At 38.0% G+C, this 13,760-nt stretch overlaps 2 protein-coding genes across 10 annotated transcripts in view; one reads left to right on the forward strand and one right to left on the reverse strand.

The window, feature by feature from the left end:
* Positions 1 to 3,888, reverse strand: part of ubr5 (ubiquitin protein ligase E3 component n-recognin 5) — a 66,197-nt gene extending 62,309 nt beyond the window's left edge. For all 7 annotated transcript variants that reach the window (XM_056259420.1, XM_056259417.1, XM_056259415.1 and 4 more), the window contains exon 1: positions 3,658 to 3,888. In XM_056259420.1, the coding sequence (XP_056115395.1) occupies positions 3,658 to 3,719 (62 nt within the window). In that variant the 5' untranslated portion in view covers positions 3,720 to 3,888. The remainder of the gene's footprint in view (positions 1 to 3,657) is intronic.
* A 4,512-nt stretch (positions 3,889 to 8,400) lies between these two features.
* klf10 (Kruppel like factor 10) lies at positions 8,401 to 13,713 on the forward strand. 3 transcript variants are annotated; one of them, XM_056259423.1, is made up of 4 exons: positions 8,401 to 8,647; positions 9,080 to 9,271; positions 11,805 to 12,339; positions 13,099 to 13,713. In XM_056259423.1, the coding sequence occupies exons 1-4, from the start codon at positions 8,627 to 8,629 to the stop codon at positions 13,374 to 13,376; spliced, it is 1,026 nt and encodes a 341-aa protein (XP_056115398.1). In that variant the 5' UTR covers positions 8,401 to 8,626; the 3' UTR covers positions 13,377 to 13,713. The 3 variants fall into 3 exon arrangements, with proteins under 3 accessions (XP_056115398.1, XP_056115399.1, XP_056115396.1); XM_056259424.1 differs by having other exon boundaries at positions 8,403 to 8,647; positions 9,077 to 9,256; XM_056259421.1 differs by having other exon boundaries at positions 8,404 to 8,647; positions 9,077 to 9,271.
* The last annotated feature ends 47 nt before the right edge of the window (positions 13,714 to 13,760 follow it).

Genomic DNA, 13,760 nt, shown 5'->3' on the forward strand with positions numbered 1-13,760 from the left:
AGCCATTTTCTAAATTTGGGGGGGGGGGGGGGGGGGGGGGGTCTAAAAAAAATACTTTTCTTCAAATTGTTACTGAATTGCACAGTAAACAAGTAAAGAGTGCTAGCCTGGTTAAAAACAGACCATTCTTAGTTGTAACCGAGCTATGGTCTGGCAAAGCGTCATAGACAAATCATTTCCAGAGGGGCGTCACCAACGGACGTCGCGGATAGACCTAAACCCAATCAGAGCGATGAAGGAGATGACGTATGCAGAGTGGCGGAGAAACATCTCCGAGTGTTGTTCTTTGCTCGGTTTTTAACTAAAAGGAAACGTTCAAATCGCTTAAAACAGACGCGATAGCTGATTCGAACGAGTGATGTTCGACGGCGGCATCCGTCTTTGTAATGTAGGCTACAAAATCTGCTTCAAAATCCCAGCGCTGTCGTCATCGGCTAAAGCCCACCCCAACGTTTCTGATTGGTGCCGCGATTTCGGTGGATTGGAAATGAGCTTGAATGAGCTCTTTGCCAGACTAACTTTCAGAGCAAATCTAAATTTGCCAGAAGTTGTCTGGGTTTTCCCAGGCTAAAAGAGTGCTCCTTTTGCATTACATTGCCTTTATGATTAAACAAAGATGGCACCACCATCTGTGGAACTTAGTGCCACCAATGCTACTGCTCTAAAATGTTAGTCTGGAGCCCTGAATTATGCTATAAGGGGGAAATGCTATAAGGGGGAAAATGGGGCTTAAAGCACTTTATTGGCATGATCGTTTTACATATAATATTGCCAAAGCAACAGTAACACATGCATACACAGCCTCTGGCTTGCAAGCTTTGCAACATCACCATACCCCCTTACTACTTTCTGATACAGACTAAAAGCCCAACATCAGCTACATAGACTAATACACATACTGCAACAGAATATCCTTGCGCAGCAGCTACAGAGATCATGCTGAATCTAGCTTGAAGGGGACACGTGTGCAGAAAGGTCCCTCGTTTCCTGTCAGTGCTGTGCAGCAGAAAAGCCTTCACGTCACAGCTCATTATTGCAGGACATATCAGTGAAGAATGAAGGATGAAAGTGTCCGCATACAAGCTGAAACGTTAATGACTAGTGCAAGTTTACATCCGGTCTGGGGGATCACAGATAGTAAAGAACACCACAAACTACACAAAGTAACGAGAAATGCAAGATGATAATATGTAGTAGAGTGCTAAGTTTACTAACAAAATGGCTCAATTGGATTTAGTCTTGATGCAATGCATGTTTTCCCTTTGTTGAAAATGATTACTATTTGTTGCACAAAGTCAGCATGAAACAGTGTTCACAACATTTTAAATTCTAAATGTGACATTTCCATGCACTAACAAAAAAAATGCTTACTATTCTTTAATATCATGACTATCAATTGCCTAAAAATGACACCAATTACCATATATGTAAAAAAAAAAAAACAGCACCCCAAATTAATTAGTATACTCAATTACTCAAAAGCCACAGTCAGCAACGCATATAATTTTAATATTAAACATTATACACAGCCCAAAACAAAGATGAAAATAATTGTGTAACTATTTAGGAAATTAAGACAAGTAGTGTCATTTTACTGTTACATTTTTTTTATACTTATAAAATATTTATTCATTTACACTTATTTTACAGTGCAGTTGTGTAGTAAAACATTACTGTCTTAGGGATAATATTAGCTATAATTCAATTTAAATTTATTTGTATATCGCTGTTGACAATACATTTTTCAAAGCAGCTTTACAGAAAATACATGCCAGAGTAACCTATACATTGCAATTTAGAGGAGTGTTTCCCAACGCACACCACTATATAAAAATGACAAAATTCCACAAACATGCACTGCTTCAAATGGCATATTAAAACTAGATATTATATTATAAGTAGTTCTCACATTTAATGTGAAACTTGAGCTTAAGTTAGGTAGGAACACAATAAGGTCATACAGGTAGTTATATGATGTTGTTGGTGATGATAAAACAACTAATTCAATGTCGCTGTCGGGTGTAAACCGTTGAAGTTGGTATTGTGGCTTTATATAGCTATGGTTAGACACTTGAACGTGTCATTAGCCTAACATTTTATGAAAATCAAGCTCAAATGGAGTCACAAGGTTTTTGACCAGGGACTGACAGACAGGCTATATATTGTCTGTCACTGGAATAGCCGCATCTTTATTCACAATAGAGGCGGGTGGAGTTATAAAGTTTGACTGACAGTTTATTTATTTTTAGGAATTTGATCATTTTCTACAGCTCACCTGACAAATTGTCATGGCACACACAGTGGTTGGGAAACACTGATTTAAAGTGATCTGTTATATCAGAGGTGATTGTGTCCAAGTGATGTCCATATTTCAGAAATGTACAGTTCAAAGATATTACAAATCATGCAGTTAGCTAACATCCTGAATTAAAGGAAACAAACAATGAGCTCATTAAAGTAATTACTAGTTGTAATGTTACTACACAAATTAAATATAAAATATTCATAATGAACATACAAATATATCTGTGTAAAGTCTCATGGTTTTAATATAGTGTCAAAAGGCAAAATTATATTTAAAACTTTGTATAATCATTTAGCTATATAACCCTTTCTTTAATGGTATGCCTGATAGGAGACTGCCAATTAGGCTATACATTGCCAAAACTGAGAACAAAATAAGCATTTTAAGGGATCTTTGGTGGGGTAGTAGTATATTAAAGTGGAATGCTTGGAGACTTGCAGTGGGAGACCCCAACACACAGCTTTGAAACATCATTAAACACCAGAATCCCAACACCCATTTTGTCCAAAGATGCCTTCAGTGTTACACTGGCCATCAGCTCTACACATGGGTTCCTCATGCAGCTGTCATCAGCCATAGCAATCACCTCCATGACCAACTGCATGGAATAATTCGGACTAGTCAAGTTGACTAAAATTAGTTCCTTTATATGATTTCAAGTGTAAAACAAACAGTATCTATCAGTGACGTTACAACTAAAGCTTTCGGAATGGGGTTTTTACATGTCACGAGTCATGACAACGAAATAAACTCCGCTCAAGATCTATGAAAACGTAACACAAAACATTGCAATTCTTTATCTAGAGACAATCTTTAGCAGAAAACATCGTGTCTTCGCGTTTATAGGCAACTGTCATAACGAACTGTTCACCAATCCAACCCTAGATATGACACAATCCATACGGGTAACCGTCAAAACAGTGATTGTGATATAATTTCCAACAAATTTATTGAGGATAAATTAATTAAACAGATGAGCTCGCGGAGTGCTAAGGGCTAACCGGCTAACCTGAGAGGATTTTATTCGCCAATTCTGTTCACATTCATTCGGCGTATCATAAAAAACTTAAGTTAAACCTAATAAATAAAGCGTACATTTGAAATAAAAGTCTTTATTTGGGGTGTAAAAGTGTGAATTTATCGCAGTTCCCTCTCTTTTCACCTCCCCATCCCCCAACCCGCATTGTGTCTCCAGTCAGCCGGGCCTCGTTATTTTTAGACCCAAATGCCCAACCTTGAGCGTTTGCGACAGACCTAAAATACTCTATATATTTTATTAACACTTTTTGAAAACCCTTTCACCTCATTCAGGGGTAAATACTGATTGTAAACCGCTTCTTTCTTATAAATACCTGTCATTTAGCTGGTCTTCGGTCCCGGGTAACGGGTGAACCACGAAGTGAATGGACGTCATGGACACGGTCCCGGGTAAATTAATTTATGGGGGGATTTTTTTTTCTTTTCTTTACGGGTTAGGTTTGAGAATGTGTTTTCTTCGCCAAAAGCAACCGAAGAGCTGAAATATACAACCTCCTCATCCACATGCCGCCATCTTAACTCTGTTTAAGCTTCTTTGGGTCTGTTGGAAAGGATGCGCGTGTAACGGCGACGCTGATTGGTTGAGAGAAAGCATGTGTTGGGGAAGTGGATTGGCTGAGAGGGATAAAGACATGGAAGAGGGGCGGGGTCAAGGGTTTATTTCCCATGTGTTGTCATTGTGTTGGCGTCGAGTGATCTGAGTCATTGTAGTAAATAAATTCATGGTTATTGCCGTGTTATCTATGGTATGGAGGCTCGTTTCCGTCACATACGAAACACAATCATTCTTTTGTAAATCATAATTGCGGAATTATGGCGTACTGAGTTATATTTATGAGTTGAAAAGTCGAAATTGTGACGTAAAAGTAAAAAAGTCGACATTTTTGACAGCGTGTGTGTGTGTGTGTTTGTGGCTATACTTTTGAGGGCCAAAAGGGACATTTTACTGGTCCTCACTTGTTAAAAGGCTTATGAATCGGCCATGTTTTTGTTTAAATCTAGTGTTTTGCACGTGTTTCTGTGATGGGTAGGTTTAGGGGTAGGGTTTGGGTTAGGCCAAAGAAAATATAATAAAGCTGATATAAAATCAATGGAAGTATATCCAATGTCCTCACTAATATAGTGAAAAAAAATGTGTGTGTTTGTGTGTGGTTCAGGTATACCCTGTACCCTGTCGACATTATGGGGACAAAATGTCCCACCCCACAAAGATGGCAATATCCGAAATCCTTGTCCTTGTGGGGATATTTTTTGGTCCCCATGAGGAAAACAGCTTATAAATCAAACTAAGTGATGTTTTTTGAAAATGTAAAATGCACAACATTTTCTGTGATGGGTAGGATTAGTGTACACAGTTTGTACAGTATAACAACCATTATTTCTATGAAATGTCCCCATTTAGATAGCTAAGTAAAGTGTGTTTGTGTGTGCACGAGCATGTGCATGTGTGTGTGCATGCTTATGACATGATGCTTTGTGGTGTATGTGCACCCATTGGAATAAAGCTGCCATGCCCACCTCACTTACAAAAACACTCACCTTTTTCAACCTGTAACTTCAGAGGTTTGCAAACCAAAGCAATCATATTTACATTGAATTTACTGTCAAAATAACTAAAATAAAAGTCAAATAAAACTAACATTCTGTTTATTTGCAGGGCGAAAAAATTTGGCTTAAAAAATGTACTTTTATGGAAATTTACTGGTAATGTATCTTTAAAATTTACTGGTAATGTATCTTTGCATAATGCATACTGATAAATCCCCTAATGCTTAAAATAATAAGATGGGCTCTAAAGAGATTTTAGCTGGTAATGAAAATTAAGATGGCCTACATTAAAGGTCAGTTGAACCTTCTTAATGTAGATGTTACGCCTTTCTGTTACATCTTTCTGTTCTAATATTAATACCACACAGGAACTGGAGCAGAACATGGTAAAGCTAAAAAAAGAGCAATGCTATATTATTTTGTTTAATGGAAAAAGGGCAATCTATATTTTCATTAGTGTCTTAGACTTTTTGTCACAAATAGTCTGCAAAGTGAGACAGAGCAGATAAATGCATAGCTAATTCAAAATCTCTGAATCATTATTTTAATCGCAAAGCACCAAAATATAATTTGTAAAGCTGTAAATGCTTGCCAGGGTAAATATGTCATGTAACGTCCAGCAGGTGTCAGCGTTTTCCTTCTAAATCACTTTCTCCTATATAGTATTACAGTAATACTCTGTTTTATTTCAGCTCAAATACAGGACAACTGAAGAAAATGCTGTCTCATCTTACCCTCACCCTCCACATAGTCTGTGTTTTATCTCTGATTTCTTTTGAATGAAATTATGTCCAATAAAAAATAATCTTTGCCCTCGTTCTTAAAAACAAATGTAATGATTTTTATGTTTTATGTTATATACAAAGTGTCTTTTAAAAAGGTCTGTTGTCTGTGCAAACTATATATTCTAAAGTTCATCATTCATTATACAAGCAGGCACTGACTGACTAAATACATTTTGTCAAAGATATTGTATTTGTTATCTGGACTATTATCTTGTTCATTAACCCATTGTTGGTTATTGGTATAATGAAGATATCTGGTTTCATTTAGGATAATGACATTAAATATCTGTGTGAGTTTATCTTCAATGACATCAACACTCAAGGACAATCAATGCAGACAGGTACAGTCAGATGTTATTTTTAACCAAAACTTTGTTTAGTGAGTTAAAAAGTGACTTTGTGCAAACACGTCACATGCTATACTGGGAATCATGTGGGGGCCTGAGTTTAGTGCACTTTGTGCTCGGATGAGAATCTGCAAACAGGAAAAAATCAGTGGGCTAAAAATAGTGAGCAGCTTCAGGATGAAATGTGCTCCTTCAATCCTGATTGGTCAGTCGCTCCATCTAATATTTGATCGATCATTGTCGCAGGAAACTGATTTTAGCTGTGCTATAGTTTCATATCATCTCTCTGCATGTTCTTCATTTTAGTCCACACTTTTTTTCATGCATAATAAAAAAAATTAAAGTCAAATCAATGTTTAATGTCCATGTTTTAATTTATTTCATAAACAGTCACTATTTGTTTCAAATAAAGTCAGCATGAAACAGAAGTTGTGATCATCTTTTCTGTCATATTTTGACATATATAAGAGGCCCAGTTGGTTTTACGATGCGTTTTGGTTGATCGGATCACAGGCTGTAACCTAATGTGTTGTGGATGCATTCGACACAGGTTACCTTGAATGAATATATTTAATTTAGTGGGAAACGCAAAAAGAATAAAACTCTGTGTGACTGCCGGGCTCCGGGGGAAACCCCAGGAACATACCCCTAGACCATTACAAAGTGGACAACGCTAAATACAGGTGTAAATGGGGTCTAAAACGTTTTGAGCTTGTCCACTTTTGACCACTTCCAGAGGTAGTTGAAAACGCATTCGACAGGATTGCTGTCGTAGTGTAAACGCTCATGTGGTCGAATGTGTTCAAACAGCCACAAAAAGACTCTCCACTTAATGAGTAAACATTTCGGCTGAAGATCCAAGTTTGGTTTGAAGACGAACGACATATAGCACAATGTTCTCTCACCGTTCCTGATTTCTAACACACACTCACAGCGTTCGCCTGGTCTTGGCTGTCAGAGCAGAAAGGAAAGCTGATGCTCAGTATGTTTTTCTGTTGACTTCGGTGCATTTTTATGTCAATTGAACGAGCTTATTTTGTCCATTAGATCAAAAGATCTGGAAAACCCATAAATGTACCCTCCCCTCTGAGAAATCAGGACAGAAGTGGTTGAAATAGGACAAAAGAGACGGATTAAAACACCAGGTGTAAACGGGTCTCCCTCGTCTACTTGTGATCCGATCGACTAAAACGCATCTTAATACCATGTGTAAACAGGGCCTAAATGACTTCTTGAACAAGAACAAATGTAGGGCAGGACCTGGATTTGTCAATGGGGAATTGATTGGATGGTTGTGAGGGTTTGCTATTGGTAGATCTCATGTGAGTGACAGGTTGCCCCGCCCTCGCGCCAGTAAACACATCATTAGGGAAGAGAAGAGCTGCAAGAGGGAGGGGAAGTTATTTCGATTCAAGATTACAAGACACATTAATAAAAAAAAATTTTTAAAAAGATGTGCACAGATAAATCATTTATATACTGCAATATTCCATAAAAAATAAGAATGGTCCATTTTGATTTCATGATGACTTTAATACTTATTAATATCTGCACACTTTGCTTAAGCTTGTTTGTGTGGTCACATGTGTAGTAACATGATCACCAACTGAGAAGTCACCAAAATAACTCTGTCTGTGACACATTCCAGATCAGCATTCATGCCGTGGAGTAAAGTACATGAGCAAAAGCGTATTTGGCCTCAGTCCGAATGCTCTAGAAGATCTACACATGCACTCATACAAATCTAGGGCAAGGTTCAATCCAGTAGTTCAGGCCTCAGATGACCCGTTAATGCTGGAGAGGGAAGCCTGTGTCATTTAACACTATTAAAAAATGTTATCAGGAATATAGTTTGTGCAGAATGTGCTTCAGCAGAGACAATAACCCAGCATCCCTGATAGATATGTTACGCTTTGGACTGTTGGGTAACTGTTATATAACAGCTTTACTAAATCAAGGATGTTGGCTAATCAAATATTCAAGAAGGGGAGACTGAATGCAAAGGTTTTAAAGGGATAGTTCACCCAAAAACCCTGTCATCAAGACAACATTCTTCAAAATATCTTCTTTTGTATTCAGCAGAAGAAAGAAACTCATACAGATTTGAAACAACATGAGGGGTGAGTAAGTGATGAAAGAATTGTCATTTTTGGGTGAACTATCCCTTTAATGGAGAAACACTAATTTCTTTAGCATTAGTTAAATAATGATGAATTAATGAAGATATTAGGCTATACAGTGGTATGATGCAAATAACGCCTTTTTAGGGCTCGCTGTATTAAACATGAGAGTAATATGAATCAGGTTCAGCAGGGATATATCGGTTTGTATATCTGGACGAACAGCTGACCGTCTGTGTATCACTCGCACACACTGCGCGGATCACACACTGATCACGCACCGACACTCTCTCCTCATTGGCTAACGCTCAGCACACCTTTGTCGATGATTGGCTGGAGATCAAACCACGCCCACACGGCCGCTGCTCGGTTTTCTGAAATAATTATGTGAATGAATCTAAGCTCAAGAAACGGTGACAGTATCATAATGAGACATAGTTGTTCAGTCACAATAATAAACGAGAGATATAATACAGCATCAGTATGTCATCACTATCTGAAATTGTAAGTAAACTATGTTTAAGAATTTTAATTCTTTCTGCAGTTAATCAATAATCTGTTTAACTTCATACTTGCCTGAGAGCAGATATTGGCTAATGCTTTCTTTTTGTTTGATTTCTATTATATTTTTTTCATTTGTTTATTTATGTTTATTAAATGCTATTTTAGAATAAAAGCCATTTAGCAAACATTAATTGATGATTATGAAAATCATTTTTTAAAATAAAAATACCTTGATTTTCAAAAAAGTATTAAAAATAAAACATTATTATTATTATTATAAAAAGAATATAAGAACTATTTTTTTAAGTATTACATTTTAGCTACTTTGTGAAGTTATGCAAATTGTCAATTGCAGGCAGAAATGATAATCTCTTCCATATCATTATATTCATGATCTTTTCTTCCATATACCGGTACTTTCACATCTAGCAGCGTGTGACATGCACAGACAGGAGACATTCAGAAGCTGTGGAGGCCCTGATATCCATGAACATTGACTGGGAGTCCGGGAATGTCCAGAAGAGGGGATTTCGGCCCTTGACACCTTCCTCTGATGCCTGTGAGGATTCAGTGTGTTCAGTCACTGCTGATTTCCACCAGTCGTCCTTTGTGAGTGAGACAGAGGTGAAGCTCACAGACAGATCCAGGTCATATTTCAACACAGTATCACACAAAAAAATAGTATTTTAATAAAAATAATGGATATTTAACTCCCACAATTCTCAAAGATCTTATGCAAATCTCCAACTCATTACTGTATTATTATTTAAACTGTAATGTATATATGTATATTTTTGTATTGCATTTAATATTTATATAAATATATATATATATTAAAAAAAAAACTACATTGATTTTAAAGTCCCCCTTTGGTGAAAATCAAGCTTTTAATGTTGTTTATATGTCTATGTGGTATTTTTAGTATGCTTTAAAGGGGTCATATAATGGTACATGCACTTTTTCAAGTTGATTGTACTGAAATGTGTGTTGGCAGTGCCTGTACACAACCATCATATAATGATAAAAATCCATCCAGTGTTTTTGTTTTAATCTCCTTATATGTTTTCCCCTGCCTCAAATCGAGCCGTTCGACCGTGTGACGTCACACGCTAGGAAGCCCCTCCCACGATTGTTGATTGACAGCAGTGTTTCAACACAGACCCGCCCTCGCTCGTGAGGGAGCTGTCAATCATAGTCCGCGCGGTCATTGTTGATATGCTGGAGCACTGTCTATGAGCATAATGGCGTCTAAGGGATTGTGGTGTTCTGGTCTTGGGTGTAATAACGAACACAGCAGTCATTTTAATGTTCCTAAATTCGAACCGCTGAAGACGCAGTGGCTGAGTTTGTTTACGAAGGGAATATTCCCCACGAGCAACGTCAATGCTCTCATGTTTGCGCGAATCATTTTGTCACCAGACTGCTTTATAAAGGAGGGTCAGTATAAAGCTGGTTTTGCTAAGAAGGTGCTCTTGAATAAAGGATCGGTACCAGCTATTCGTGTTCCTGCTGAACCTCTAGAACAACTGAAGTGAGTGTAATGTTTTATTAACCTTTATATTAATATTTATATCTTTGCAAATCGCTTGCACGCTTCACGATGAATGAGTCTAAGGTTTACACTCAGGGTACATTACGGCATGTTTTCTATGTACGACGTTCTCAATATAATTCATAATCCCACGTTTATAGAGAGCCTAAGTCCCGCCCCTCCGCTTCCGGCTCATGGGACCTTATTTCGGAAAAAAATATGTATGGTAGTCTGTCAATGGCGAGAGACAACTTATCTTTTTATTCCGTCTGAACTGTGCCCTGAATTACACATATGATGTTTGTCAATTTAAAAGATAATTATGAAAGTCAAGAAATTAGCAGTTTGTCATAAAACAGAAGAGTGACATTTAGTTTTATGTGAAAATCGCTCAATGAATTACATCTCCCGGGAAGCGAAACAACGAGCGAGATCCGCTGCTCGTGTGTGTGCAGTCTGGTACAAAACACTCGATGACGGCGTAACGTTACGATTATAACGTAAGACTATAGACGAAATGACAGACGTTAGCTTCAGTAAAGTTAGCTTCATTCACTGAGAGAAAATGTGCGCCTTTAGGGTTTGTAGTCTTTGTAATTGCGTATTTTCACAGTCTTATACCTCAACAGTTTTACACCAAACTGCGACTTTCTTGACTTTAAAATGTATCTTTTAAATTGACAAACATCATATATGTAATTCAGGGCACAATTCAAACGAGATCAAAATATTTGTTGTCTCTCGCCATTGACTACCATGCAATATTTTTCCAAAATAAGGTCCCATGGTGGTCAACCGGAAGGGGAGGGACTTAGGCTCTCTATAATGAACAACGCGTTATGTGTACGCACAGAACAGAGAGGTGGGGTGAGCAAAGCTCATGATCATTTAATATGAATTTTTCGGGTCTAAATGAAAACTTTGTAATATACTTTTATTAAAAATTCTCGTATTGTAAGAAAACACTTATTTTACCTGGTCAAAAACAGCTCTGTTTTCACCACGCCGTTTCAGTGCATATGCCTTTAAATGATAATGAGCTTCGCTGACTCCGCCCCTCTGTTCTGCGGGCGTTTTGATCATAGATATCCATAATAAAAACACTGGATAGATTTTTATGATTATATAATGGTTGTGTACAGGCACTGCCAACACACATTTCAGTACAATCAACTTGTAAAAGTGCATGTACCATTACATGACCACTTTAACAGTGAGGCCTGATGTTCAGTGTGCGTGATGGGTTTGTGTGATATGCTGGACAAAGGTGGATAAACGTGTGGCTAGTCTCCAATGACGCACGCGATGGTATTATCACACAACATCGATCGGCCGCCCATCACATCTGAAATCCCAAACTGCTCACCACTGAGTGCTGTATTATCAATCTATAGCTTTATGGGCTTAATCCACCTTTCCTCGTTTACTTACAATAATAACACGCACCACATTTCTTCCTTCTTTTCCTCCATTGGCGTATATCTGATCTCATGTCATTTTAGTCGAATTCGCGAATACTCGGCAGACACAACAGTTGAACAGAACACTGTACAACTATAATAATAAAATAAATGTAACTTTACCATGGCTAGAAACATTCACGAGTTGGTCGTTATTTTATTTCAGGCCGTGTCGTGCATGACTCCACCGTACAGTCCTGACTGTGACCAACACCAAGGGTCAGGGGTCACCAGATCTCAAGCCATCAGTGTGATCCGCCACACGTCAGATGCACTGAGTCAGAGCGCCAGTGACTCAGCAATAAACCTCCAGCCTCTCAGATCTGATCCCCCATCAGCCCCTGCTGCAGTGGTGTCCGATTCTTCTTCTGGAAGCATGCCATCAGTTTCAGTCTTCCAGACGCTTCCACTCTCTCAATCTTTTGCTGGTTCTGTAAACGTTTGTCAAGCCTCTGTGGTTTTTGTGGCCGGTCTGATGACCAAAGGTTCAGTCATGGTCATCCTGCCCCCTAAACAAACACCTTCATGTGGTTTGAAGTTTCCCGCCATCGCTCCCGCTCCTCTCCACAACTCATCCACAAACAGACCCGCATCTGAATCCACTCCGCCACGGACTCGCGACTATGTCTGCACTCACCCGCACTGTGGGAAAACATACTTCAAAAGCTCCCACCTGAAAGCACACCTGAGGACACACACAGGTAGAGAATGACGCTTCTTCAGCACTTGCCTAAATTCGATTTCAATAGTGGCCAAAAGTGATGTCCGGCCTAGAAAATCTGAGCCTTCAACCTTTAATCAAATATTATTAACGATTTTGTAAGCATAATGCATAGTTGTGCTTGGAGTCGGTTGTTTTATTTGAGATAACGCAATGAAACATGCCAAATTGTGCCGATCAAGCTGTTATACAAAGATGCTATGAATGCATGCATAAACAAGAGAGAACCAATGAAATGTTAATAATTGATTATGTTGTAGTCAATGTATACTTCTTGTGTTTATATGTTTCTTTTTCTTTTTTTTTTTGCAAAGTAAAATTTTCACTTTGTCAGATTCCAAGTTTAGTCTTTTGCTGTTCCCTCATATTTAAAATAAAATAAAAATATTGTCATATTTTGATGGTTTAATTGAACTTTTATTGTCAATTAAAAACATGACAAATCCTCTCCGGACATCACTTTTGGACAATACTGTATGTATTTAAATTGTATGTCATATTTCCAGAAGTTTGGGATACAGAGTTTTAACAAACTTAATGACATCTGTCAGTCATACTTCAATTTTATATGCAATTCATATACATAAAACAATTAACATCTTACATTTAAGCCAATATACAGTATATACGATATACTGTATATATATATATATATGCTTGCATGATTTAGATAAGTGCTTCTCAATTGGCAAAGTAACAACCTCAAAGTTGTGTTTCCTGTCCATTTCTTGTCCTCCAGGTGAGAAGCCGTTCAGGTGCTGCTGGGACGGCTGCTTGAGGCGCTTTGCCAGATCTGATGAACTTTCACGTCATCGCCGCACACACACGGGAGAGAAGCGCTTCGCCTGCCCCGTATGCCACAGTCGCTTCGTGCGCAGCGATCACCTGGCAAAACACACACGCCGCCATCTAACAGCCAAGAGAACGCCAGTGTGGCAGCAGGAGGTTTGCCATCTTAACAACATCACCAGTCTCTGTCGAACCCTGCAGCCTCTGGCTCCCAAGACTGACAGCTGACAGACCCAAACAAGGAGACGTCCTTGTGTATCCATCTTACTATTTTTTTTTTTTTAAATCGTTTATTTTATATACACACACACACTACCATTCAAAAGTTGGAATAATTACGATTATTTTTATGCTTTTGAAAGAAGTTTCTTCTGCCCACCAAGGCTGCATTTATTTGTTCAAAAATACAGTAGTACTGTGAAATATTCATACAATTTAAAATACCGGTGTTTTCTATGTGAATATATTTTAAACTTATTCCTGTGATCAAAGCTGAATTTTCAGCATCATTACTCCAGTCTTCAGTTTTACATGATCCTTCAGAAATCACTCTAATATTCTTTAAAACCTTCAGATCTGTTGTCAGGTTATTCACGTGCCTGTTTTTTTTGT

Source organism: Rhinichthys klamathensis, unplaced genomic scaffold (genome assembly GCF_029890125.1).
Source record: "Rhinichthys klamathensis goyatoka isolate OS25496 unplaced genomic scaffold, OSU_Roscu_1.1 h1tg000168l_1, whole genome shotgun sequence".
NCBI classification, from domain to species: domain Eukaryota; kingdom Metazoa; phylum Chordata; class Actinopteri; order Cypriniformes; family Leuciscidae; genus Rhinichthys; species Rhinichthys klamathensis.

Bases quoted from the DNA above. Each gene is read 5' to 3' on its own strand.
- klf10 (XM_056259421.1), top strand. From the start codon at position 8,627: ATGTCATCACTATCTGAAATT. The intron at 8,648-9,076 runs GTAAGTAAACTA...TTTCACATCTAG, and splicing joins TGTCATCACTATCTGAAATT to CAGCGTGTGACATGCACAGA. The intron at 9,272-11,804 runs GTGAAGCTCACA...ATTTTATTTCAG, and splicing joins CCTTTGTGAGTGAGACAGAG to GCCGTGTCGTGCATGACTCC.